Genomic DNA, 26,237 nt, shown 5'->3' with positions numbered 1-26,237 from the left:
ATGTTAGAATTAAGTTACATTAGGCGATAGAAGAATATCGGTAGCATTGACAATAATCTACTGTCGGATTTATCTGCCAATTGGTACATCAAGCACATAAAATTAAATTATGCTTTTACCACGCACCAAAATTTCCATGCATGGACATCAATGGACAGGACACCACCATCTTATGGGTTGGTCTTTATTCAATTAACAAGGACCGTAAGCTGAGTCAAGCAGTGTTCTCTTCTCTTTAACTACAGGGCTGCTTTAACAAATTCTCATTAGTTAGTCAGTGACATGAATTAATGAATTATTCAATGTAGTCTGAAAAGCACTGTGGAAAATGTGTCATCACTGTTTAAATGAATAGTAATATTCATTCTGGTTTCGCTGAGTACTGCAATATGGCTCCTCACACTGGTGGATTGTGGATTGCATAAGCTTTCATTTGCATTTGTTAAAAGACTCCATTCTGGCTATTGGTTAGAGAGCTAATAATGCATACTTGCAAAAAGGGCGCCTGGAAATTTGGGCGCCGGAAATAGCCGCTAGTAGAATATCTGTAAACTTACCAATATTCTACTTTTTTGCAATGCTAATTCTGATAGTAAAGTATTACCTAACTCTGTTCTCACACAGAACCCTCCCTCTACCAATGCCTAACCCTTACCACCCCTTTACTTCTGATGCCTAACCCTAACCAACCCTCGACGATGCCTAATGCTACCCCCCCTCCCCCCGCCACTGAAGCCTAACCTAAAAAAAAAAACACTGCACCTAACCTAAAAGACCTCCACACTGATGCCTAACCTTAACAGAACCCCCCAACGACGCCTAACCTTAACCCCTCAAGGATGCCTAGCACTACCACTCACCCACAACCCGCTTTAAGGCCTCTACAAAAAAACAAATTCCGCACCGCGGAAGTGTGGGTGCCACCATAGGCACTCATGAAAATATTGGCTACTGTGGGAAATTTGGGCACCTCAGGCATCCAAATTTCCCAACGCAGCCAATATTACTACTGGTGCCTATAGCAGTGCCCAAACTTCTGTGCCACCTCCGGTACCCAAATTTCCTGCTTCCTCCAGATAAAAAAAACAATGTGATGGAGTGGAAGGTTGGGTTGACTATGCTACAGCAACCTGTACTGATAAGCAAAGAACTATTACTGGGAGGTGGGGCAGAGACAGGATTTACCAATCAACGCTTCTAGAAGACAATCTATTTACCTACCAGCTGCTAAAATTGTTCAGTGGTTTACTAGACCTCATCTTTTTCCACTTGAGCTATGCTAATTAGCCACTTTTTTGTCCATCACTAGTAGCCCAAATCGGGACTTCTGAGTTTGCTAGCACAACTGACTTTTCTGTTGATCTCAGGGGAAGGGTGGCACAAGTAAACATGTCCACTAATGAGTAATGTTAATGTACATCGAATCCTATAATGTGCAATATATTTTCAGAGGGTCCTTGTAAAGTGTAAATAAGACTTCTACTACAGTATATTTAATCCCTTTTTCAAAAGCCTATGGAATTCCACCTTATAAAATGATAATAGAGAGAAAGGCGCTGAATGATATGGTCACGGCATAAATATAAATTGAAAGGAACATTGGCTCTGGCCTTGGGCGAAAGATTTGAACACAGCTTTATGTGTGTGTGTAATCTCAAACTTTATGATGAGATGATTTCAGCACACCACCGCCAAAGGGAATGCTCTGCAGAGGAACAACCTTGAAAATGATTTGTGTATTTAGCAGGACAAATACTGAATTCTGAAAACCGGTATTGTTGATATACCCACTATTATTAATGAATGCTAATTTTGATAAGCCATGATAAGGTTCTTAAATGGTAATTCGACTTTTGCTGAAAAAAAATCTGTGCTTTCAGTACAGTTCTATATATTCCCATCATGCACAGCAAAAATGTCAGTTTGTTTACTTTCGCACTGTTTTTATGTTTATTTAAGAAGACCGTCATTCCTTGGTGTGTAAGTCAAGGACACAGGAGCATCAGAGTTTGCTGGATCAATGGATCAGTGGAGGTATGGAAAATGAGGATCAATGGCTGTTGTGCGATTTCTGGTGTTTTTCCGGATATACAAAACTACCTTGTGAGATTTTTCAGGTACAGATTAGATATTTGTTGTGCGTTCGTATGCAAATTTTTGGAATGCGATTTTTCTGTTTATACCAATAAAGTTAATTTACATGAAAATGTATGTTGGTTATTTGGTTTGCGATTTTTGTGCACGCTGTGTTTACATTTTTGAATTGTGATTTTCCAGTGCATATCAATGATGCTAATTAACATGAAAATGTGTCTAATCACTTTCAAAATCGCATACAATTTTTCACACATGCAATTTTTCTGCAATGTTTCAGATCATCACTGACTTGCATTTAACACGATCCACAGCACACATGGAAAAAAACACCTGCTGAATGTTCCATGTAGAAAAATCAGATCTAAAACATCACATGTAAACGCAATGCCAACGTGATACCTTTGAAATACATTACAACTGTGGTGAACGCGAATTTGGATTTTGGCACAGCGTGAACAAATTCTTACAAGCAAGAAGAGGGCTTTTGGTCTGGTTCACACATAAATCTGCACATATTCGGCCCAGTTTTGGCCTGTCCTATCAGTTTTGCATCAGTTTTCTATCAGTTTTATCTGACTGAAACGCAAACATACACCTTTTATGTGTGAATACACCCATAGAAACACATGGAAAACTGAACGGACTGGACCGGGCCAGAAATGTACAGATTTATGTGTGAACACATCTATAGAAACACATACAAACCCGATGCCTACTGTCAAAAACTGACAGGACAGGGCTGTACACCTTTTTATGTGTGAACCAAGCCAACCTGCAGCAAGGTGCGAGTTTCTGGTACTACAAATAGGACACTGTTGCCATGGTTGCAAAGTGGATTTCAGATTAATATCAGCTTTGGAAATGACTAGCTGAAAGCTGAACATAAAGTTAATATTACAGAAAGCCTTGTGCAGTGCTGATCTGTGTCCATGGCAGGGGCATAGCATTAGCCATAGCAGCCATAGCAGATGCTATGGGGCCCTGGAGCATAGGGGGCCCAGTGGGTACTTTATGTATTCACCATTAACTTTCTTGTCTTCCTCCACTCTCTGACTTTGCCCATGAACTATGTGCAGTGTTGATTGCATGAGAATGTAAATTGCCCAATTAACTCATATCCATAGGGTAGGGGCAGGGAGCATTGCTTCAGAGTGCCTCCATAGGTGGACCCCATGAAAGTTTTGCTATGGGGCCCCATGATCTCTAGCTACACCACTGGTATATGTCAATGTTATAATGAAAGCAGAATTTCGCTTTAAGCTTTTTTTTTTTTTTGCATAAAATATTGCAAGGACATTTTTCTCAAATAGATGGAGATAACATTTGGTAACTCCAAACATTCAAATTATTCTGATTTGGAATAATCCTGTATACCAGGCTGGTTGATTTTGTTTAAGGCCCCTTTCCCACTTGACACAGTTAATTGCGATGTGGCTGTTCTGCAACCAGAATCAGAATAACTTATTTTGCCAAGTACAAATGGGGGTTTGTAGCCGGAATTGGTTTTGGATCATACAGGTTCTGGAAGGATGGGGGGGATAATGTACGAAAGTCAAGAGCCGAGGCTGCCATACTATGGCACCACTAAACTACAATGGTCTCCAAAGGTCAAACCCAGGGGCATAACTACCGACCCCACAAATGCAGGGGGGGCACAAGAGCACATAGGGGCCAGCCCAATGCCTGTGTATGTGGAACAGAGCCAGGACAGGCGGGCTTGTCAACCACAAAATGTATCTATAGGGGCACGTGAGCAGAACAGCTTGCTTGCTGTTTGTTGGTTATCTCTGGGACTGCTGGTTGGAGCTGTTCTTTTACTAGGAATGGAATTTGTCATGGCAGCCGCTGGAGATACGTAGATGGCGCACTTTTCCTGCGTAGCTGGCTCCGATAACGTCAGAGACGGGAGATGGTTCTCGTAGTTGCAGGCAGAACGGCGGCGTGGGAGTGATCCGTGGGTATGGGGCTGAAGCAAGCCCCAGGTATGTATAAAATCTTTTCTTTATTTCGTCCCTGGTTCCCTTTAAGCATTTTAGCTAAGACACTTTAGGTAAAATCAGTAACAGTCACATAAAAAAGGCAACTCTCCATACTGAGGCTTTATCCCTAATCTTCAACATTACAGGATGTTCTAGATTTATAATAAATCCTATCTTCACGGTAGCCCAGCCTGCCTTAGGGCTTGTTCACACTATTGGCTTGATTCACTAAACCGTGATAACTCAAATATCACACCTTATCAAAGATATCACACCTTAGCAAAGTTAACATGCCTTATCAGAGTAGCATAGCAAGCGCTATGTAGTTATGACTGCTAATTGGCAATTGCACTCGTCCTGCACTGAGCCCCTGCTGGTTTGTAGCGCTCGCTATGCTACTTTGATAAGGCGTGTTAACTTTGATAAGGTGTGATATCTTTAATAAGGTGTGATATTTGAGTTATCACGGTTTAGTGAATCAAGCCCAATGAGTGCTTTGAGCTTTTTTTTTTAAAGCGCTAGCATTTTTTAAAAGTGATTTAACAGCAATTGTGTAATGAATTTCATTGTGAGTGTTCTCACATTTTTTTCCAATCTGAGAATTTGCACTTCAATGGAAGGTTTATGAAAACAATTTTGTGAGCGCTTTTCATTATGAAATAAATTAAAGATATTCAATCCCAGGTCAAAGAGTTCACTTCCTAATTGTCTGCAAACAGAAAAGTTCAAATCGAAAAAACAAAAGCTCTTACAAAAATCACAAATACATCAAAAAACAACGGTAAAATTGCTTCAAAAAGCACTCAGCACTTGTGATTGCATTTTATAATGTGAACTAAGCCTAAAAGGGGTTCTGTGTGGGTTTGCTAAGGATAAAAATCGCCACTTACCTGGGGCTTCTATCAGCCCCCTGTAGCAGTAATGTCCTATGCCGTCCTCCTCCGATCTGCCATTCCCTGCCGCTGGCACCGGGCATTATTCGTCTGACATAACCGAATAATGCGCGCTGCCGTTTGCATCATCGGAAGCTTACTGTGCAGGCGCAGTACGAAGTTTTCTTGTATTGCGCCTGCGCAGTAAGCTTCTGATGACGCGGGCGGGAGCGAGCAGACCGCAGCCACGGGCGCGCAGCCGCAGTTGGACGGCGTGCCGCACTACACCGGGGCTGGCGGCGGGGAACGGCGGATCGGAGGAGGACGACGTGGGACATTACTGCTACAGGGGGCTGATAGAAGCATCAGGAATTGAACTTTATCCCAATCAGTAGCTGATACCCCCTTTTACATGAGAAATCTATTCCTTTTCACAAACAGACCATCAGGGTGCGCTGCATGTCTGATATTGTGGTGAAACCCCTTCCACAAAGAACCTTGCTGCATTGTGGGAAATAGCTGTTGACAGCTGTTTCCAACTGCCAAAAAAGCATGCAGCAGCTACATCACCTGCCCACAGTAAAAATGTCACCATGTAATAAATGTCAGAATGTAAATCAGGGATTTAAAAGATTTTGCAATGGGCAAACACTGACTAAATCATTTATACATAATTATTGTAAAAATGAAGCACTTTTTTATGACATTATTTTCACTGGAGTTCCTCTTTAAGGTAGCCAAACATCTAGCGACGTATGGGCAGATTCGAACAAGAGACGAAGTCTATCAACAGCCCATAAACCACAGGCCAATTACCAATCAATACTATGCTGAAATTGATCCGGAATTGGCCTTTTGCTCAGCATCCGCCGCCTCACTGCCCCGACGGGGTGCCCCTCTAATGTAAATGTGCACCATGTAAAGGATACATTACCTGTCCGCAACCTGCGCTTGTCCCCCGCTTCATCCGGGATATCTCATCTGCTTACACCCGCGTCCCAGGTGCTTTCCTAGTAAGGGCACGCATCTGTGATGTCACATATGCGCCCTTATTAGGAAACCACATGGGGCGTGGGGTACTAGGAAACCACTTCGGGAATGTGACCAAAATTGGTCGCATTTTCGGTCGGGCATGTACTTGGCAGCACCGATTTTCATCCAATTCAATTATAATAATCGAATTGGATGGTCGATAGGCCGCCAAGATGCCTAATGTATGGCCACCTTGAGGGCCCTTTTCCACTAGCGCGTTTGCGCTGGCTGAATCGGAAAGTCGCAAACCGCTAGCGATTTTACAATCGCTACGGTTTGCTTTTTAACATAGGAATCGCGGTAGGTCATTTCCACTACCGCGATTCGTTTTTACAGGAACGTGAACGCGTGGCGGAGCGAAATTTGCCGCGATTTTGCTATGCAGTGCATAGCATAGTAAAATCGCAGCCGCAAAACGTCGGGAAATCGCCGGTAATTTTTTAGCTTTTCGATTCAGCAATCGCTAGCATTCAGCGTGAACGCTAGCGGCTGCTAGTGGAAAAGGGCCCTTAATGTGTCTTCTCTGTACTGAATGTAGTGAAGAGATAGCCCATGTGCTGAACACCTTTCATGGCTGGGGCAGAGGTATCAGCAGGGAGGATGAAAGGACAAGCTTCTGAGATAACTGGAGCAGATAATGCAGCCCCTAGAAGACCTGATCAATGTCCCATCACTCACTCCTATAAAGTGTACGGATGTGGAACACAGTTTTTATGGTTTTCATTATATTTGCTGATATCATTAATAAAATGATTGAAAATTTGAATTACGCCCACATTGTCAGAACACAAGCTTGACATGTATAGATAATTCTCTGTATCCTGTGCAGAGAACTCTATTATAATCAAACATATTTTATTAGGAGTAACAGTAAATATCAGTCTCTTGTGCACATTACAAACAATGAAAGCCTATTTATGAAACATCCCAAGACAGAGGAACTGTGCTGACCTCACCTGTTGTACTCCACGTAACCAGTGCTGGGCATTACAAATACCAGTGACAGCTAAGCTAAAGCGGCTGCTATGCGACGGTGATACAAGGATCCATGGTGGGCCTCATGGAGACCCATGGCAGGAGTACTCTCACCACACTAGGCAAAATAGGAGAATATAACAAATGTTTATGGTCGTAACCGGTTTGGCAAGTCTTATTAGGCTATTCTGCTGAGTTTCCCTCAAATACAGGGTAGGTACACTGTGAGCAAACGTACACTGACAGCAAACGTGATGATGACTCACCAGTGGATAATGTGCAGGCTGTACAGGTATTAGGATTTTCAGGGAGCCTGTTGACCCCTACACGGGCGGTAAGCATGTGCTCTCCCAGGGAATGGAATTTAAGCAACTATGGGTCTTCACCAGAGCACCCCACAAGGGATGATGAGCCGCCACCCCTAGTGGGCAATGGACAATGGACTACTTTGCTGCCTGATAGCCCTAAGGTCACATCCCCGGCATTGTTCCACCAGTGATGGAGAGAACAGGAGATTCCACTGGGAGAGTGCAGGCACAAAGCAAGCTGGTAACTAGAGACAAGGTCAAACTAGCCGAGATGAAAGGGCAGGCAGCGATCAAACAATAGTCCAAAAGAAGCTGAGATCAGGATATGCAGATTATGTTATCACAGAAACTGCGCCAACCAAATAAATTGTGTCCACTTGTATCACAGGCTTACTTCACACTAGTCCCCGTGTTCAAGTCTCTATGGGTTCGCTATCAATGGTTTCAGTGGTGTGCAGGTATAATATGCAGAGGCGGCGCTTCCATAGAGGCAAATGGGGCATCCATAGGGGCCCCAAGTGTCCCCCTTTGCCTCAAATCATTTGGCTGCTGGACTGCCACATACCCCTGCGTGCTCCCCCGCAGCTGTGGCCGGCGAGATTCCCCCCCCCCCAGCTCACTTCTCCCCTTCCCCCCCCAGCTCACTTCTCCCCTTCCCCCCCGCACGCTGTCCCCCCGCAGTGTAATAAAGGCAGCGGGAGACAGACACACTTATCTCCCAAACGATCCAGGCGGTGCAGCTCCCGTCTGTCTCCCCTGTGGTGATTGTCTTGCACTTCCTGCTAATCCGTTTGGGCTCTAGTGCTTGAGCGGAGAAGCAGGAAGTGAAGGACAAGCACTACAGGGGAGACAGACAGGAGCTGCACTGCCTGCATCATTCGGGAGGTGAGTGTGTCTGTCTCCCACTGCCGTTATTACACTGCAGGGGGGCAGCTAGCGAGGGGAGGAGTCTGGCCAGCGGCAGCCAGGGGGGGTGTTGTTGTGGTGGTGGGTATTGGTGTCGGGGCCCCAGATTACTTTTGCCCTGGGCCCCATTTTAGCTAGAACCGGCCCTGATAATATGTTAATAAGAGAGTGCTCCGCCACTCTAAATTCTCTGCAAGAACAAATGTCTACACAGAGTGCACCACTGCTATAAATGCAACCACAGCAGCCAACTGTGAAAAAGTGATAACCACACATGCTCCACAACGTGTCTCTTACCTCTCTGCCCCCTTCAAAAAAAACCAGCTCACCAGATATCATCCATCTCAGAGATCAGGTGGGTCTAGCGCTTTAGTCACAAGTATCAGGCCGATGCTCTTGTTCACTGTATTAAAACGGTTTTTAATCCAGAATCCATGCAGTTAAAAACAAAAAATTATAAAATCCATCATAGCGTTAAACCGTTAAACATATTTGGCAGCCTGCGTTATCTAGCACACTTACATATGTAGAAATTTCAAAGGCCTATCACAATTGCCCAGCGATGTCAGCACTGTGACTCCAACAGTGGTTCTGACGTCCCTTCCCCACCTTTGACAATCTATATTGGAACTCAAAATCCAGCCAGTGTCCTGCTGGCTTCCTGGTGACATCAGACGCACCTGGCTCTTGCAGAGAATTTAAAGTGGAGGCTGGAGGAGCGCTGTCTAATTAAAATTGGATATGCAGATTACTAGTGAAGTCAGAATACAAGCCAGGAGCAGGATATCACAGGGCAGGCAGGAACGGATACAGGACATGGAGCAGGAAGTCACTTCTGGTAAGCTATGTTGAAGGGAAGGGGCTACATCTGGCTACCTAAACTAGGGGGTCCTTTTGCCTACATGGGGTGGGTGGCGGTATACTTCTGGGTACTTATACAGGGGAGCACTTCTAGCTACATATACTAGGCTAGCTCTGACTGGGGCAGGGGCGTCTCTAGCCATTTTGTCACTCCAGGCGAGAAATCCTGTGGCACCCCCCCCCCCCCCCGTGATTGCCCCCAGTCCCATACCCCGCACCCCTCATGGTGAACACCACTCCTGTGGTGAACCCCACCCCCATGACCCCCGAAAATCATAATGCAGCAGCGTTTCACCAGAAAATGTACTTATTGCGGCATGGGTTCACCTGAAAATAGTTGTTATGCAGCAGAGCGTTTCACCATAAAATATACTTATTGCGGCATGCACTCACACACACCACACACAGTACACACACACACTATACACACACACACACACAGTGTACACACACACACACACACAGTACACACACTGCACACAACATACACACTATACACAGTACACACACACACACTCTAGACATGCACAGCACAGTACACACACTATACACACACACAGTACACACACTGCACACAACATACACACACACACACAGTACACACACTGCACACAACATACACACTATACACAGTACACACACACACACACACTTTAGACACGCACAGCACAGTACACACACTACACACACACACACACACAGTGTACACACACACACACACACACACAGTACACACACTGCACACAACATACACACTATACACAGTACACACACACACACACACACACACACTCTAGACATGCACAGCACAGTACACACACTATACACACACAGACACACACAGTACACACACTGCACACAACATACACACACACACAGTACACACACTGCACACAACATACACACTATACACAGTACACACACACACACACACACTTTAGACACGCACAGCACAGTACACACACTACACACACACACACACACACACACACACACACACACACACACACACACACACACACACACACACACACACACACAGTACACACACTGCACACAACATACACACACACACACACAGTACACACACTGCACACAACACACACACACACACACACACACACACACGCACGCACGCGCACACACACACACACACAGCACACAGTAGACATACACTATACACATACAGAGATAGGAGGAGTGGAGTGAGACTGAGAATAGCCTGAGATGGAGCAGTTTATCTGTATTGCAGTCCCACATTACACAGAGACTAGTTGCTGGTAATAGGACTGCTGTCCCTGCCAATCTCTTACACAAGTCAGCAAGCAGCCCTCCTGGAGTCTAGGGACTGTCAAAACTTTTCAACCTGTTTAAGACCTTATCTGCACATGCAGTCATTATAACAATGGAGAGAGACCAGACAGATTTTTTCCCACTGACCCTCCAGACGAGTTCTACATCATGCTGTGTATATTTACCAGCTAGCCTGCCCTCTAATTGCACTTTTATCAGCTAGCCTAGTATTTTACATTGCCTTACATCAACAAACCTGAATACAGCAGACACAGGACCAACCCTAAATCATTGAATGAAAGGCGGCCTGGGGGGAAGTCAATGCCTGGCTGCTACACAGTCTCTACATCCACGCAGTTACCAGTAGCAGAGAGAGAGGGACTGAATTCTCAGGAGTCGGACTCAGGAGCTGATGATGCTGTACTCCTCGGATCCCTGACTAGGATGAGTGCCTTCTCTCACTGACTCATTCATTACTGTGGTTCTTTGAATCATTGAGCTGAAGTCCAGTCAGCCCCGCTGCTGCTGCTGTGTAAACTGACACCTGAGTCAGCTGAGAGGCATTTCTTCTCTCACTACTCAGTGCAGAAGCGCCCTTGCCTCTTCCTGTCGCCTTAGGCGAAAATTTATAGCTGCCTAATGGCTCGGACGCCTCTGGACTGGGGCTATACCTATACTAGGTGGGCTACATCTGGATATCTATGCAGGGCTACGTATACTACCTGTACGGAGGGGGGCACTTATTCAGGCTACCTAGACAGGGGGGGGGTGATTTAGATAGCTAAAATCTCCCAAACTATGAAGTGTATATGGGAAAAGATACTCCACTTTTTTGTATTACCAAAAATTCAATGTTTGGTCAAATGGGACCTTTAAAGGGTAGCTAATCCAAAGGAACTCAGTTAAGAAAGCATTTGAATAATGACGCAACAAATCACAACATGTATATACTGTATGTCCCATCATGGTGAAGGTAACTGAGATCCAACGATAAATGTCCACAAAGAGTCAAAAGAGTTTCACAAGGACTCGCTGGTAAGCGTCTGTTTCGCTGTTTGTAAATCAATCTCCAAGTAGCAGCAGAGATTGTACCATAAATCGCACATGGAAAACAGCAGCACATGTCACACAGTTATTTGTTGATCCAGTAAATCATAACTTCAATGGTTTCTCACAAGTGGGATGAATCATGCCACACATGCAGATGCAGCCATAAATCCTAGATCTCTTCAAGAGCGCACGTTCAAGACTGTATAATAGTTATAGCATATGGAATTAGAGGTCTTAGCAATATGGTACCATATACAGAATAGCCAGTAAGGAGAATGCAGGTGACATGCATAAATATGTACCGGACACAAATGGTAGGAACACACTAGGCAGAAATGCTAGCATTGCGTAAACCGGTAGCATTAACGCGTATAATGTAAATCAATGGGCCACATGAAAAACGCATTGGTTTGCACTCTATTTGTTCTTGCTGTATATTTTGTCTAAAACGCATTTAAAACGGACATAATGTAAGCTAATGGTGATGCAGAGGTATAGCATTTTATTGTGTTTAAAATAAAACAACAACAACAAAAAGAACAAGTTTACCCAATTTCGGACCGACTCAGTTTAAATCTACGTCGGGCGGGTGGCGATGTGGTTCTGACCGGACGTAAGCTCTACGTCCCATTCACCGCGCGTCCCCGCCCGTTCCCTTCCCGCCACTCCCATGTGCTGCCCTGCCGCCTCTATGCCGGCAGAGCACTGTGAGCCGGGCAGGAGCCGTTCTCATTGGCTCCTGGCCCTGTCATTACTATAAGCCAATGCCATTGGCTTACATTGAGTGACAGCGTCAGGAGCCAATGAAAGCGGCTCCTGACAGGTGCACAGCGATCTGCCGTCACAGAGACGTCAGAGAGAGCGGCCTGCGGCGGGGACAGAGTGGCGTGACCGGTGGGAGCGACGGATTTTTGTGGCGATTCATCGGTATGCAGTGTTTTAGTGTACCAGCAGCCTCTGGTCCTTAACCTATTTTGGTTCCTGGACGTAGCTTCTACGTCCAGGAAGCATGCGCGCTACCGCGCGCTCCCGCGGCCAATCGCGCGCGTGCACGCGCACTCCCGGCCGCAGATTCGGTAGCCAGGGAATCAATGTATTGGGCTATGGAGCCCGATCATTGATTCCTCTCCCCCGCTGAAAAAGCGACAGCTTCTCTCGGAAGCTGCGCCTTTTCTAGCCGTTCCCTTCCCGATGCGTCACTGTAAGCGTATGTTACGCTTAGAGTGACTTCATGTAAACAAACTCATGGCCGCCATCTTGTGGCCAAAAAGTAATACTACACCTGTAAAAAAAAAAAATTTAAATTAACACACATTTACATTATAAATCTATTGTTTACCTACCACCCTCCCAAAACTACCCAAATAAAATGTTTACTATAAAAAAAAACAACATTACAATAAAAAAAAAACAACATGTAAATATTTACCTAAGGGTCTAAACTTTTTAAATATCAATGTAAAGATGAAATATTTCTATATATTTTTTATTTTAAACTTGTAAATAGTGATAGATGCAAAACGGAAAAAATGCACCTTTATTTCCAAATAAAATATTGTCGCCATACATTGTGATAGGGACATAATTTTAACGGTGTAATAACCGGGACATATGGGCAAATACAATACGTGAGTTTTAATTATGGAGGCATGTATTATTTTAAAACTATAATGGCTGAAAACTGAGAACTAATGATTTTTTTCCGTTTTTTCTTATTCTTCCTGTTAAAATGCATTTACAGTAAAGTGGCTCTTAGCAAAATTTACCCCCCAAAGAAAGCCTAATTGGTGGCGGAAAAAACAAGATATAGATCAGTGCATTGTGATAAGTAGTGATAAAGTTATAGGCTAATGAATGGGAGGTGAACAGAACCTGAATGGGATAAGGGGGCAGAGGCTGCTGGTACTGAAGTGGTTAATGATGTATTTCCACTTCCTGTTGACTTCCTAGTGATGAGTATAAAATGCATATAAAATGCATACAAAACACATTTGCGATTCATATGTGCAAAACGTAAATGCATTAAAACACAAGCAAAACACATCTGCAAAATGCAAACGCACTCAAAACACACTTAAAGCGCACTTAAAATGTACAAACGCATATGCAGCAAAATGCAACCTTTCAAGCAACGCCTAGTGTGTTCCTACCCAGAGGCTACTTGCATCATAAGTCAGTTAAGCAGCTCCAATCCAAGATGCATTGGACAGATTTCAGAAGTCTGTTTTTAGTTGCTCAGCTGAATACTGTGGAAGGTCTGCAGAGTAAAGCCTGGTACACACATTCAATTATGATTGGCCAATCACTGACCAATTTTACCACCTCTTTGTAGTATGATAGTCAAAAGGTATTGAATACTATGAACAGATTGTGTAGGTAAACCCTCATGGGGGTGGTAAAATTGGTCAGTGATTGGCCAATTATAATTGTAAGTGTGTACCAGGCTTAAGTACATGCTTGCTGTGCAGGGTCTAGGTCGGCCTTTAGTAGGTGCGGCAGACCTTACACATTTTGTCAGGTTAAACCAGAATTTCTCAGGGGGCATGGCTGTACACTGAGAATCCTTGTAACTCACTGAAAACTATAGCATGGCAATTTGTACACACACACAGACCAGTGACAACACCCTTGTGAGGTTAAAGAGTATCTGTACTGTCCGATTTGTACAATAAAAAACATACCTATAGCGTCACTGTGATCTCATGGATCCCTCTTTGCCGTTTCCACCACTCCCCGCCGCGAACCGGGCTTTCAATCACCAGTTTTAGTCAGCGTTTACAAACAGAAAACATGGCCGCTAACCAGGAAGTGATGTTTGTGCGTATATATGTGTATATATATATACACGCACATACGTGTGTGTGTGTGTATATATATATATACACACACATACACTAATATGTGTATGTATATGTGTGTGTATATATATATATATGTTCAAGTATATAGTTACAACTTTTTATTACATAGTGAATTATCTGCACTCCACTCAGTCCCCACTGTTTCTCAGTATGTGACAGGCAGCTCCCTCCCCCCTCAGCCTCACAGACTGCATCACAGACAAACTGAAACTGAGAGCAGAGACAGCCCCCAGAAGAGAGCCTGGAGGGGACATACATAACTTGTATTCATTACAACAGAGGCAGCCCATTCCTCCCTGGGTCGACAAAAGTTAACAAACAAAAGAAGATTACATATATTACAGAGACAGTGCAACTAGAAAAGGCTGCAGTAATCCAGACCACATTAGAACAGGTATAGGAACTTATAGAATAGAAGAAATAAGGCTGAAAATTGTGTTGCAGAGTCTCTTTAAGCCATGCTATGCACACCATACCCAGAGCTCATAGGACCACACAAAATCAGTGCCATGATTTAGGCAGACAATAGACATTAGAACAGACCTGGCCTGGTCTGTATGGCATTATTTACTGTGTCAAAAGCAAAAAAGAGTGATATAGGGGAAACTGTTAAGATGGCCATACATCAGACGACTCAAGGGCAGATCGATCAAGAGACAGATCTCTCTCTGATTGAATCAAAAAGAGATCTGTTGCCTGTCCATACACCAGCAGACCAATTCCCCAAAGATTTCAGCATGAAATCTTTTGGGAAGCGGCCTTGTGACGCCACATCCGCCGGCCTCCGTTGCTGCCCCCCTAATGTGAATGTGCATTTAATACTTAACCTGTCCGCTGTCTCCGGCCGTGGTCCTCATGCATTGTCCATATTGCAGGCGGGGTTCCAACGTTAAGCACATGGCGCGTGTGCTTGCTTTTCCGAAGCCCAGCAGCAATGCGGGCAGCGGGACCACAGCAGACAGGTAAAGCATAAATACACAGACAGGAGGCACATTCACATCAGGGGAAACAGCGCTGGGGGTTTCGTTGTGTTCCTCGCTCGTCCTGATATCGCAAGCCATTACCACCGCGCACCAGATCGATTACGTAGGCCTGACATCTTGCAGCATGTCTGATCGATACATTCAACCAATGTCAAGCCGATATTGGTTGAATCGTTGATCAGGCATGCTTGTGGCGTCATCAATTGCATCCAATTCTATAATAATTATCAAATTGGATGCTCAATTGGCCGCCAAGTCGACTGATATATGGGCACTTTAACTGAAATTAACAATTTACTTATGTTAACAAAACAATTGTAATATACCCGCTTAGTGCCTGATGAAAATACAAATAATACAATTCTAGCTTTAAAAAAAATGCAACACATGCCCGCTAGAAATTGACTGCTAATACGCAGTATTGCACATAAACAGACAGTGGAGTGTACAGAAGTGTTCGAAACAGGAATATACAGGCATATTTTTGAAACAAATGGGGGTTAAAGGGAACCCAAGGTGAGAGACATATGGAGGCTGACATATTTATTTCCTTTTAAACAATGCACATTGCCTGGCAGTCCTGGTGATCCACTGCCTCTAATACTTTTAGCCATAGACCCTGAATAAACATGCAGATCAGGTGTTTCTGAAAAAAAAATTCATTTTAGATTAGCTGCATGGTTGTTTAAGGTGTGTACGGTAATTCAGATACTACTGCAGCCAAAGAGATCAGCAGGATGCTAGGCAACTGTTATTGTTTAAAAGGTAATAAATATGGCAGCCTCCATTAAGGCTGCGTTTTTACAGTTAGACATTACAGGCGCACGTTAGAGCAGCCTGTAACGCAGCCCACCGCACAGCAATGAAAAATCAATGGGCTATTCACAGTGCCCACGTTGCGTTACATTGTAACGCAGCAAGTTAAAAGAAAGTGCTGCATGCTGTGCATTATACGCGGCTAAGCCGCGTTAGACTGTTTGCACATGCTCAGTGATGTTGGAGGAGGAGGTCTCCTCTCCTCCACCGCGGCCAGCCACATGGCTAATTAATATTCACTGCACTGTGACGTGCAGTGTTTACTTCCTGGAGTGGCCGCTCTGTGCGGCGATTGGCTGGCGGGACCACGTGATGCGGATCACGTGGTCTCCGCATCGCACAGCACAAAAAAGGCGCACCGAGAGCTGAATAACGCAGCTCTTGGTGGCGTTCTCCTCCAGCACCACCAGGCGTTACGTTAGGGGCACGTTATGCGACCTATAACGTCCCCTAAAACGCAACGTCTTGGTGGGAAAGAAGCCTTAAAGGGATACTGTAGGGGGTCGGTAGAAAATGAGTTGAAGTTACCCGGGGCTTCTAATGATCCCCCGCAGGCATCCTGTGCCCGTGCAGCCACTCACTGATGCTCCGGCCCCGCCTCTGGTTCACTTCTGGAATTTCAGACTTTAAAGTCTGCGGGGGACCATTAGAAGCCCCGGGTAAGGTAAACTCATTTTCCCCCGACCCCCTACAGTATCCCTTTAAAGGAAAGCTCAAAAGTTGATGCCCCATGCGGGTGCTGTGGTGACTTTCAGATTATATATCCATCTAAACTCACACTGTAGGAAGGTTAATTCAGGTCACACCCATTTGATTAATGTGCAAATGATCCAATGCCAAAACTGTTAATGTCTCTCCATGTATCCCATTTATGTCTGGATATCGGCGATTTGAAATTACAGTTATTAATGTCTATAAGGTGTTCATATATTCTTCTGTTAAATTTCCTTTTAGTTTTCTGCACATCAAAGAAGCCACCTTTACAATGCAGAGGATTATAGGATCAGTATTACAATTAACAAAATGTGCTGTTATCACACTACCTTTTGATAATGGAGCTGAACTATTCACCTTTTAAAATCCACACTGAGGACATGCGCTGCATAAAAAAGCTACGAGACAGAACAAGGTTTTCTCATTGAAGATTGAAAGTGGATAAAAACAATCAATATATAAAGTAAGTATATATATATATATATATATATATATATATATATATATATATATACGTACTTTTAAGTTAGCCAATAAATGTTATCCTGATTCAAAACTTCTTACGATCTGTTACATCGCAGTACTGTGAACAGGCCCAAAGAATTGTATGGGCATTGAGTTGACATGCAGAATTATTCTGCCACGCAACTGAGCACTGTGAACTAGTCCCATATCTCAGCTAGCCAATCACCATGTGAGGACTGATGCCGCATGGTGATTGGTTGGCTGCAGGACAGCTGCAAACTAACTAGGAAGTGGAGGAGACGTGTAGAGATGGCCTGAATGGTTCGCTGGTAAACGGTTCCCGGCGAACTTCCGGGGTTCGCGATCGCGGAGAACCGCAAACTTTTCTGGAAGTTCGGTTCGCCCCCATAGTGCATCATGAGGGTCAACTTTGACGCTCTACATCACAGTCAGCAGGCACATTGTAGCCAATCAGGCTACACTCCCTCCTGGAGCCCCACCCCTCCCTTATAAAAGGCAGGCAGCGTCAGGCATTGGACTCACTCGTGTGCCTGCAGTAATTAGAGAAGGGAGAGCTGCTGTGCAGAGACTTATAGAGAAAGCTTAGTTAGGCTCTTGTAGGCTTCTTAGCTTGCTCCTTGCTAATTCTTATTGCTAAAAAAGCACCCCTCAACAGCTCTTTTGAGAGCTAATCTTGTTCTTGTGGTCTATTTTTTTTTGTGTGTGTGTGTCCCACAGACACTTGTGTTGCATAGACAGCCTTGGTAATTCCTACTGTGTGTGCTACTGCCAGGCCCAGCACATTCAGTGACTACCTGTGTGTGTGACAGGTGCACATTGTAATACCCATCACTGCATATACCTACTACCTGTTGCTCACTTCAGTGCACCCACCTACCTACGTGAGTGCACGCAGTGTCACTGTGCCTGTCCGGTACCTGTCTGTGTGTGACAGGTGCACATTGTAATACCTATCACTGCATATACCTGCCTGTTGTTCATAGAGCACCCACCTTCCTACGTGGGCGCACGCAGTGTCACTGTGCCTGTCCGGTACCTGTCTGTGTGTGACAGGTGCACATTGTAATACCCATCACTGCATATACCTACTACTTGTTGTTCACTTCAGTGCACCCACCTACCTACCGATGTGAGCGCACACAGTGTCACTGTGCCTGTCCGGTACCGGTCTGTGTGTGACAGGTGCACATTGTAATACCCATCACTGCATATACCTACTACCTGTTGTTCACTTCAGTGCACCCACATACCTACGTGAGCACACGCAGTGTCACTGTGCCTGTCCAGTATCTGTCTGTGTGTGACAGGTGCACATTGTAATATCCATCACTGCATACACCTACCTGTTGTTCACAGTGCACCCACCTACCTACGTGAGTGCACGCAGTGTGATATACCACTCCATGCATACCTGTTAACTGAACCTGTGTGACTGCACATTGTATTAGTCAAGTCAGTGCATACCTTTCACTTCATCCCCCCCGATATGGACAAAACGGACAAAACAGGTAGAGGCATAGGTAGAGGCAGACCCAGAGGAAGGCCACCAGGCAGGTCTGTGCGAGGTCGTGCTGATGTGATTTCGTGTGGCCCTGGACCAAAGTACAGTGCTTAGAAGAAGGCACGTCCCATCAACTCCAAAGATTGTCAGGACGTGGTTGGCTATTTAACACAGAACACCTCATCTTCCGCAGCCACCAGCGCTACAACAAGCACCACATCCGCTGCATTTGACAGGTCGCAGGAGTTATTTGGTGGGGAAATCACTGATGCACAGCCATTATTGTTACAACCAGATGAAGGCACTAAGCAAGTTACACCACATCATATGTGTGAGTTAGGCGACACTATGGACGTAATGTGTGAGGAGAAGGATGATTAAGTACCTGCTGTTGGTGCAGTTTTGGAGGTGTGTGAGGCAAGCGAAGCTGGGCAGGATGATTATGATGATGACGATGATACGGATGGCACGTATGTTCCCAATAGAGGAGTTGAACAGGGGGACAGTTCAGAGGGGGAGTCAGAGAGGAGTAGGAGGAGACGAGTTCCTGAAAGAAGCATGAGGAGCTCGTCATCAGAAACAGCTGGTGGCAGTGTCCGGCGCCATGTATAGCCACCTATGGACAGCCAGCCAACATGCCCTTCAACGTCAGCTGATGATACCACCATAGTGCCATCACCCCAGGGGGGCTCAGCGGTTTGGAAATTTTTTAACATGTCTGCCTCAGATCAGAGCAATGCCATCTGTTCTCTCTGCCTTCAAAAATTGAGCCGAGGAAAGGCCAACACCCACGTAGGGACAACTGCCTTACGAAGGCACATGGAGAAAAGGCACAAACTGCAATGGGAAGAGCACCAGAGGAAAAGCAGCACACAAAAGAAAAGCCACCCTCCTTCTCCTCTTCCTCCTTCAGGTGCAGCATCTTCAGCCGCTTTCTCCCTTGCACCTTCACAGCCACACTCCGCCTCTGACCTTGAGCGGTTCCTGCTCATCTGCCCACAGCAGCCAGGTGTCTGTGAAGGAAATCTTTGAGCGGAAGAAGCCAATTTCTGCCAGTCACCCCCTTGCCCAGCGTCTGACAGCTGGCTTGGTGGAACTGTTAGCTCGCCAGCTGTTACCATACCAGCTGATGGACTCTGAGGCCTTCCGTAAATTTGTGGCCATTTGGACACCACAGTGAAAGATACGCAATTATTTCTCTAAAAATGCGATACCCAAACTGTACCGTGAAGTTGAGAGGCAAGTGGTGTCATTTCTGGCACATAGCGTTTGGTCAAGGGTCCACCGGCCCACGGATGCCTGGTCTGCCAAGCATGGACAGGGCAGGTACATTACTTACACAGCCCATTGGGTCAACCTGGTGACTGATGGCAAGCAGGAAGTATGTGGCTGTTCAGAGGACCAACTTGTGAGACCTCCACGGCTTGCAGACAGGCCTCCTGCCCTCTTCTCCTGCTACATCCTCTTCGCTGTTGTCCTCCTCCTTGGCTGAGTGGCAGTTCAACTCTACTGGTGCTGCGATCTCCTCTCCAGCTACACAGCCCCAGCTCCCCAGGGCCTATGCTGCATGCCAGGTACGACTGTGTCACGCCATCTTAGACATGTCTTGCCTCAAAGCGGAGAGTCACACTGGAGCAGCTCTCCTAGCTGCTTTTAACAAATAGGTGGATCAGTGGCTGACCCGCACCAGCTGGAGATCGGCAACGTGATGTGTGACAACAGCAGCAATCTAATTTCCGCTTTGAATTTGAGAAATCTGACACATGTACCCTGCATGACACGTGCTGAATCTAGTCATTCAAAGATTTGTGTCAAAGTACCCAGGCTTAGAGGACGTCCTGAAGCAGGCCAGGAAGTTGTGTGGGCATTTCAGGCGGTCTTACACAGCCATGGCAGACTTTTCCAATATTCAGCGGAGAAACAAGTTTCCGGTGAGATGCCTGATTTGCGATAGCCCGACTCGCTGGAATTCGACCCTGCTTATGTTCTCTCGCCTGCTAGAAAAGGAGAAAGCAGTCACCCAGTACCTCTACAACTACAGTAGAAGGACACAGTCTGGGGAGATGGGGATGTTCTGGCCCAACAACTGGACACTCATGCAAAATGCATGCAGGCTCATGCCGCCGTTTGAGGAGGCGACCAACCTGGTGAGTCGCAGTGAAGGCACCATCAGCGACTTGATCCCATATGCTTACTTCCTGGAGCGTGCCATGCGTAGAGTGGTGGATCAAGCTGTAGAGGAGCGTGAACAGGAACAGTTATAGGAGGAAGCGTTGTGGGGAAGAGGAGTCAGACTCGGCTGATGAGGAAGGTGTTTCTTTGAAGGAGGAGGAGAGGTGGCGGCAGAAGAACAACCGCAGCAGGCGTCGCAGGGGGCTTGTGCTGCTCAACGTTCCCGTGGTATTGTTCGTGGTTGGGGCGAGAAGGAGGACTTACCTGACGTCACTGAGGAAGAACAAGAGGAGATGGATAATACGTCTGCATCCAACTTTGTGCAGATGGCGTCCTTCATGCTGTCCAGTCTGTTGAGGGACCACCATATAAAAAAACTCAAGGGGAATGAGCTGTACTGAGTGGCCACGCTAATAGACCCTCGGTATAGGCACAAAGTGGCGGACATGTTACCAACTCACCTGAAGGCAGAAAGGATGCAGCACTTGCAGAACAAGCTGGCAACTATGCTTTACAATGCGTTTAAGGGTGATGTCACAGCACAACGCAATAAAGGTACCACTGCCAGTAAACCTCCTCCCATGTCCACGCAGGCAAGAACAGGACCCTCCAGCGATCTCATGGTGATGTCGGACATGCGGACATTCTTTAGTCAAACGCCTCACCTTAGCCCTTCCGGATCCCCCCTCCACCAACGCCTGGACCGGCAGATAGCCGACTACCTGGCTGTGAATGTAGACACTGTGAGCAGCAATGAACCCTTGGACTACTGGGTGCGCAGGTTTGACCTGTGGCCAGAGCTGTCCCAATTTGCCATCCAACTTCTGTCTTGCCCTGCCTCAAACATCCTGTCAGAAAGGACCTTCAGCGCAGCTGGAGGCATTGTCACTGAGAAGAGAAGTCGCCTAAGTCACAAAAGTGTTTGGTACCTCACCTCTATCAAAATGAATGAGGCATGGATCCCGGAGGCCTACTGCCCACCCCAAGACTAAATCAGTCCACACACACAGCATATCTGCCTGCACGCCGTGTAACTGCCTGCCCCAAGACTAAGTCACTCCCCACACAGCACCTCTGCCCACAGGCCGCTTGACTTCCTTCTCCGCCACCACCAACAGGGTCTAGGACTTCAGGTGGATTCCTGAATTTTTACTTTTTCTGGTGCGTGTACATGCCTGCCTATTTTTTCTGCCTACACTGCAGCTGCAACAACAAAAGAAAAGGCATGTACATGTGCCAATTCCTCTTTGTGATCCTTACCTTGCGGCAGTGAAGGGGCGTATCACAATGAAGCAATGACCACCGGTTATATGAGTGATAATAAGGTCATTGCTTCATTGTGGACAAACCAAATTTGATCAGCTGGACAGTCACTGTTGTTCTGTCATTGAGCTTCCACAGCCTGGCAACCATATGGGCTTGAAAACCTCTATCGCCTGCACTCTCGCCATGGTGCGCATCAGTCCAGCACAGCCGTCACAACACAAACAGCTGTTTGCGATGCTTTACACAGTGAGTTTGGTGTGTCAGTGTGAAGCAGTACTCTAATTACACTCCCTGATTGATGTATACACATGCAAGACGTTTTAAAGCACTTTAGGCCTGCAATTTAGCATTCAATGTGATTTCTGCCCTTAAAATGCTGCTTTGCGTCAAATCCAGATTTTTCCCCGGGACTTTGGGCATGTATCCCACTCCGCCATGCCTCCCTCCAGGTGTTAGACCCCTTGAAACATCTTTTCCATCACTTTTGTGGCCAGCATAAGTGATTCTAGTTTTCAAAGTTTGCCTCCCCATTGAAGTCTATTGCGGTTCACGGAAGTTCGCGAGAACCGAACTTTTGCGGAAATTCGCGAAAATCGGAGGTTCGGGCCATCTCTAGAGACGTGATCGCCCGGGACCAGGTAATGTATACCTGCACCTCTGCCTACTCTCACACTGAACCCTAACTAACTCTAAGACCCCCTGGCGTCTAACCCTAACCACTCCACCCCGCAGCCTAACTGTAACAACTACACCACCATACCTAAACCTAACCACTCCACCCCCACTGTCTAACCCTAACCCCCCTGCCTAAGTTCTGTGTACCTACTCCATGCCGCCAGTGAAAGCTGCCATCAGCGGCATGGAGGTTAAATAATGGTGCCCCGATAAATAGCGGGCGATAAGCCCCTGCTTTTTATTGGGCCCCAAAATTAAACCTCCTTCACTACCTAATCGCGGCTTTTACAATGACCTCCTATGGCCTGCATTTACTGTTTGAAAAGTAAAATGGTTTATCTAATAATAATGCAGATAATTCTTAGACTGTTCCAACTTAAAAAAAAAAACAAAAAAAAAAAACTTGACTGTAGACATGTTTTTATCTGATAAAGTACTAAGATCAGCCACCTTTGAATTACAATAAAGAATACACTTTCAGCAAAAATCTTGTAGAGAAAAGTCGATGACAGTCTGATGACTCCGTACTGCTTGTTCACAACATCTCATCTTGTTTTTTTTACTACCAATAAATTGCAGAGGAATAACACCTGAACTTTTGAAAGTGAAGCATTTCATGAATTCATGAATTCTATTTACTGCAAAAAATAATAATAAGCTGCGAGCGCAGGAGAAAGTGACTTACCGACATAAGTATTTGGAAAGCGCTGTGGATGACCTCTATGTACTGAAACTCAATGATACATCCTGTCACTGAGATGAACGAGTGATCTCCAATGTTTCTGTTGGCTGGAGGAGGTACAACTCTTCTTATGCAGCCTGGTCCATGTTCCCTCCACCACGAGCGATGGATGGAGATGTTAAACGTCATGAGGTCTGTCTCCTACAGGAAAAGAGGAGAAAGTACAGCAAATTGAAATGGGACATTGCATGATGTAATGTAACATAATAGACCTCGGAACGGTCAACAAATGGATGTAATACTTCATGTTTTATCCATCAACGAATAAGAAATCAGATAATAATTTTTGGGTCAGAGAACCGTACCTTTTTGTAAGGCATACATAAGGAGGTGAAACCATGAGGTATGCCTTGACCTCACAACAATTTTGGATTTCTAATTGGTGGATGAATAAAATTTAAATATTACATTTGTGTGCTGGCCATTATGAGGAAGACTATTGTTGTATCTGACAGGGCAGGGTCGGCTCTAAGCTCAGTGGGGTACTGGGCAACAATGGCATGCCTCACAATAAGAGCCATTAGGCCTGTTTATAACAACCCCCAAACCAGGATTTCCAAGGGGGGGATTCCTGAAAGGTCTCCCTCAGCCACGCACAATACAGTATAATAATATGGTCGGACATCATGCTGGGTACACATAATGTAATTTCATGTCCAACCGACAATGGGATTGATCAGGAGCAGTTTAGATACAGATAATAATGAGGACAGCCGACATTTGTAATTAAGGGAAAAGTGAAGCATTCACACAGCAGGATACAGGGCTGTGCTCATACCTGACTCTGTTAAGTTCCCCAAAGCTGCTCCATGCTTTGTACACATGCTGCTGCTCCATGCTCTGTACACACACTGTAGCAGGGAAAGGAAGAGGGCAGATGCCTGCAGATATTCTGGTTTCTCAACTAGTGCCTGTGCTCCGACACTGCACTGAGGGGGGATTCTGGGCAGCTGTAATCCCCCCCTGCGTTTGCCTATGCAAGCGGCATTAAGCATCTTTGTTTCTGCCCCAACTGGCAGACCCCTCAGGTCTCCCGTTCCCTTCCAGGTGTATAGTGGTCCTGGGGGCCCCTGCAGAGAGTTTGGCAGCACAGTGACTTACCTGTCTGGCTGGTGCGCTCCTCCATCAGTCTTGGTGCTTCATGTTCATTCCCGCTTCTCAGTGACCTGGCATATGTAACTCCCATAACACTCCACTGAGAAGATGCAGCCAGCGTAGATGAAGATAGGAAGGAGTATGCACACTGATGGAGGAGCATGTAGGCTGCTATGCGGATGAATACCCCGGTGACCAGACCTGGGGGACCCAACAGCCAGCTTGGGGGGCCCTGGACAATTGCCCAGTTTTCCCCTATGGAAGTGCTAGTATAGGACAGTGGCCAACCACTTGTGATCAAGCATTTAGCTATTTCAAGTAGGATTTGATGGTATGCAAGCGCTAATATTGTAAGACATCTAACAAAGGGAAGTAGTTTAAACTCTAAAGGACCCCTTTACAGTTCACAAATCGTGAAATTTGCTCTACCAGCTCTTTGCTTGAGCAGGTAAAGGACAACACATCACCAACAGAAAAAAAAATATGTATCGTTCATCACCTTTATATTACCATCATCATAAAAAAAATGTGATTTTTAGATTCCTCGCATACCAGAATTATTACCTGGAAACCGCGACCTCTAGCATCTGATTTAACAAACTAACATCACCGCTACTCTGTGTGCTGATAAAAGCTTAGCCGCAGATCAATAACTGCATGCTTCAGAATCAATCTGGTGAAAGAGCCAGAGCTTGCCTTCCCTTTAACTTCTTGGAAACCTTGTATAGGATTCTATGATGCCCTCAAGAAATCTATTACTACATGAATTTATTATCATTTACAGGAATGTATCTCCAAGAAATGTGCACAAAGTTAATGGGAGATTGAAGGAAACAATCTTGCAAGGTGGCATAACAATGATGGGTCATCATTACTAATATTATATATGTTAGAACTGTTATGAAAAGGGCAGAATCTTCCTGCTCAATCTTCAGACGTAAGGGACACATTGCTAACATACTATGCTTGTTTTTTCTTTAGATATTTCTGTTTATAGCTATACAACTATCAAGACATCTGTGAAATAGATGGGCTGTCTACTGCACAAGCAAATGTATCTCTAGCAATGATGGACTAAGATGAAATGGGCTCTCTAGGCAAGGTAGTAGTTTTGGCTCGTCCTGATGGTCCTTTTGGCAATCTGAGAAGGGAGACGGGACAAAGAAAATATCAGCTGGGCCCCATGACCCCCAGTAGACCCCAAGCACTAGCCTAGGTTACCTTGTGGATGATCCTGCTCTGGTCCCTAGCCATAACAAAGTATTTTGAGTTCATTGCTGGTGCTTATAGGTCCTTCTCTGTACTCTGCTTTGCACAGCTTGGCCCGTTCATCAGGGACTGAGGCTTGCCCCATGTTTTGAGATTAAAATGGAATGTTCCAGTCACATTATATTCCCCACTTTGTGGTTTTCTGTATAATGTAATGCAGAATAATTAATGACACATACACGAAGTTGTAGACGTTCCTCAACTGTGTCAGAAGAGCGGCCTCAGAGACTGCAGTAAGCAGATAAATGTATGTAGGTCCTGAGGAACTTTGATGAGGTCTTCTA

General features: G+C 45.4%; 1 protein-coding gene across 1 annotated transcript in view; it reads right to left on the bottom strand.

Moving 5' to 3' along the window:
* Positions 1-26,237, bottom strand: part of NKAIN3 (sodium/potassium transporting ATPase interacting 3) — a 736,848-nt gene that overhangs the window by 182,649 nt on the left and 527,962 nt on the right. The window contains exon 4 of the mRNA XM_068237437.1: positions 23,533-23,730. Within this exon, the coding sequence (XP_068093538.1) occupies positions 23,533-23,730 (198 nt within the window). The remainder of the gene's footprint in view (positions 1-23,532; positions 23,731-26,237) is intronic.

Source organism: Hyperolius riggenbachi, chromosome 5, assembly GCF_040937935.1.
Source record: "Hyperolius riggenbachi isolate aHypRig1 chromosome 5, aHypRig1.pri, whole genome shotgun sequence".
NCBI classification, from domain to species: domain Eukaryota; kingdom Metazoa; phylum Chordata; class Amphibia; order Anura; family Hyperoliidae; genus Hyperolius; species Hyperolius riggenbachi.
This window is presented reverse-complemented; position numbering and strand designations above follow the sequence as displayed.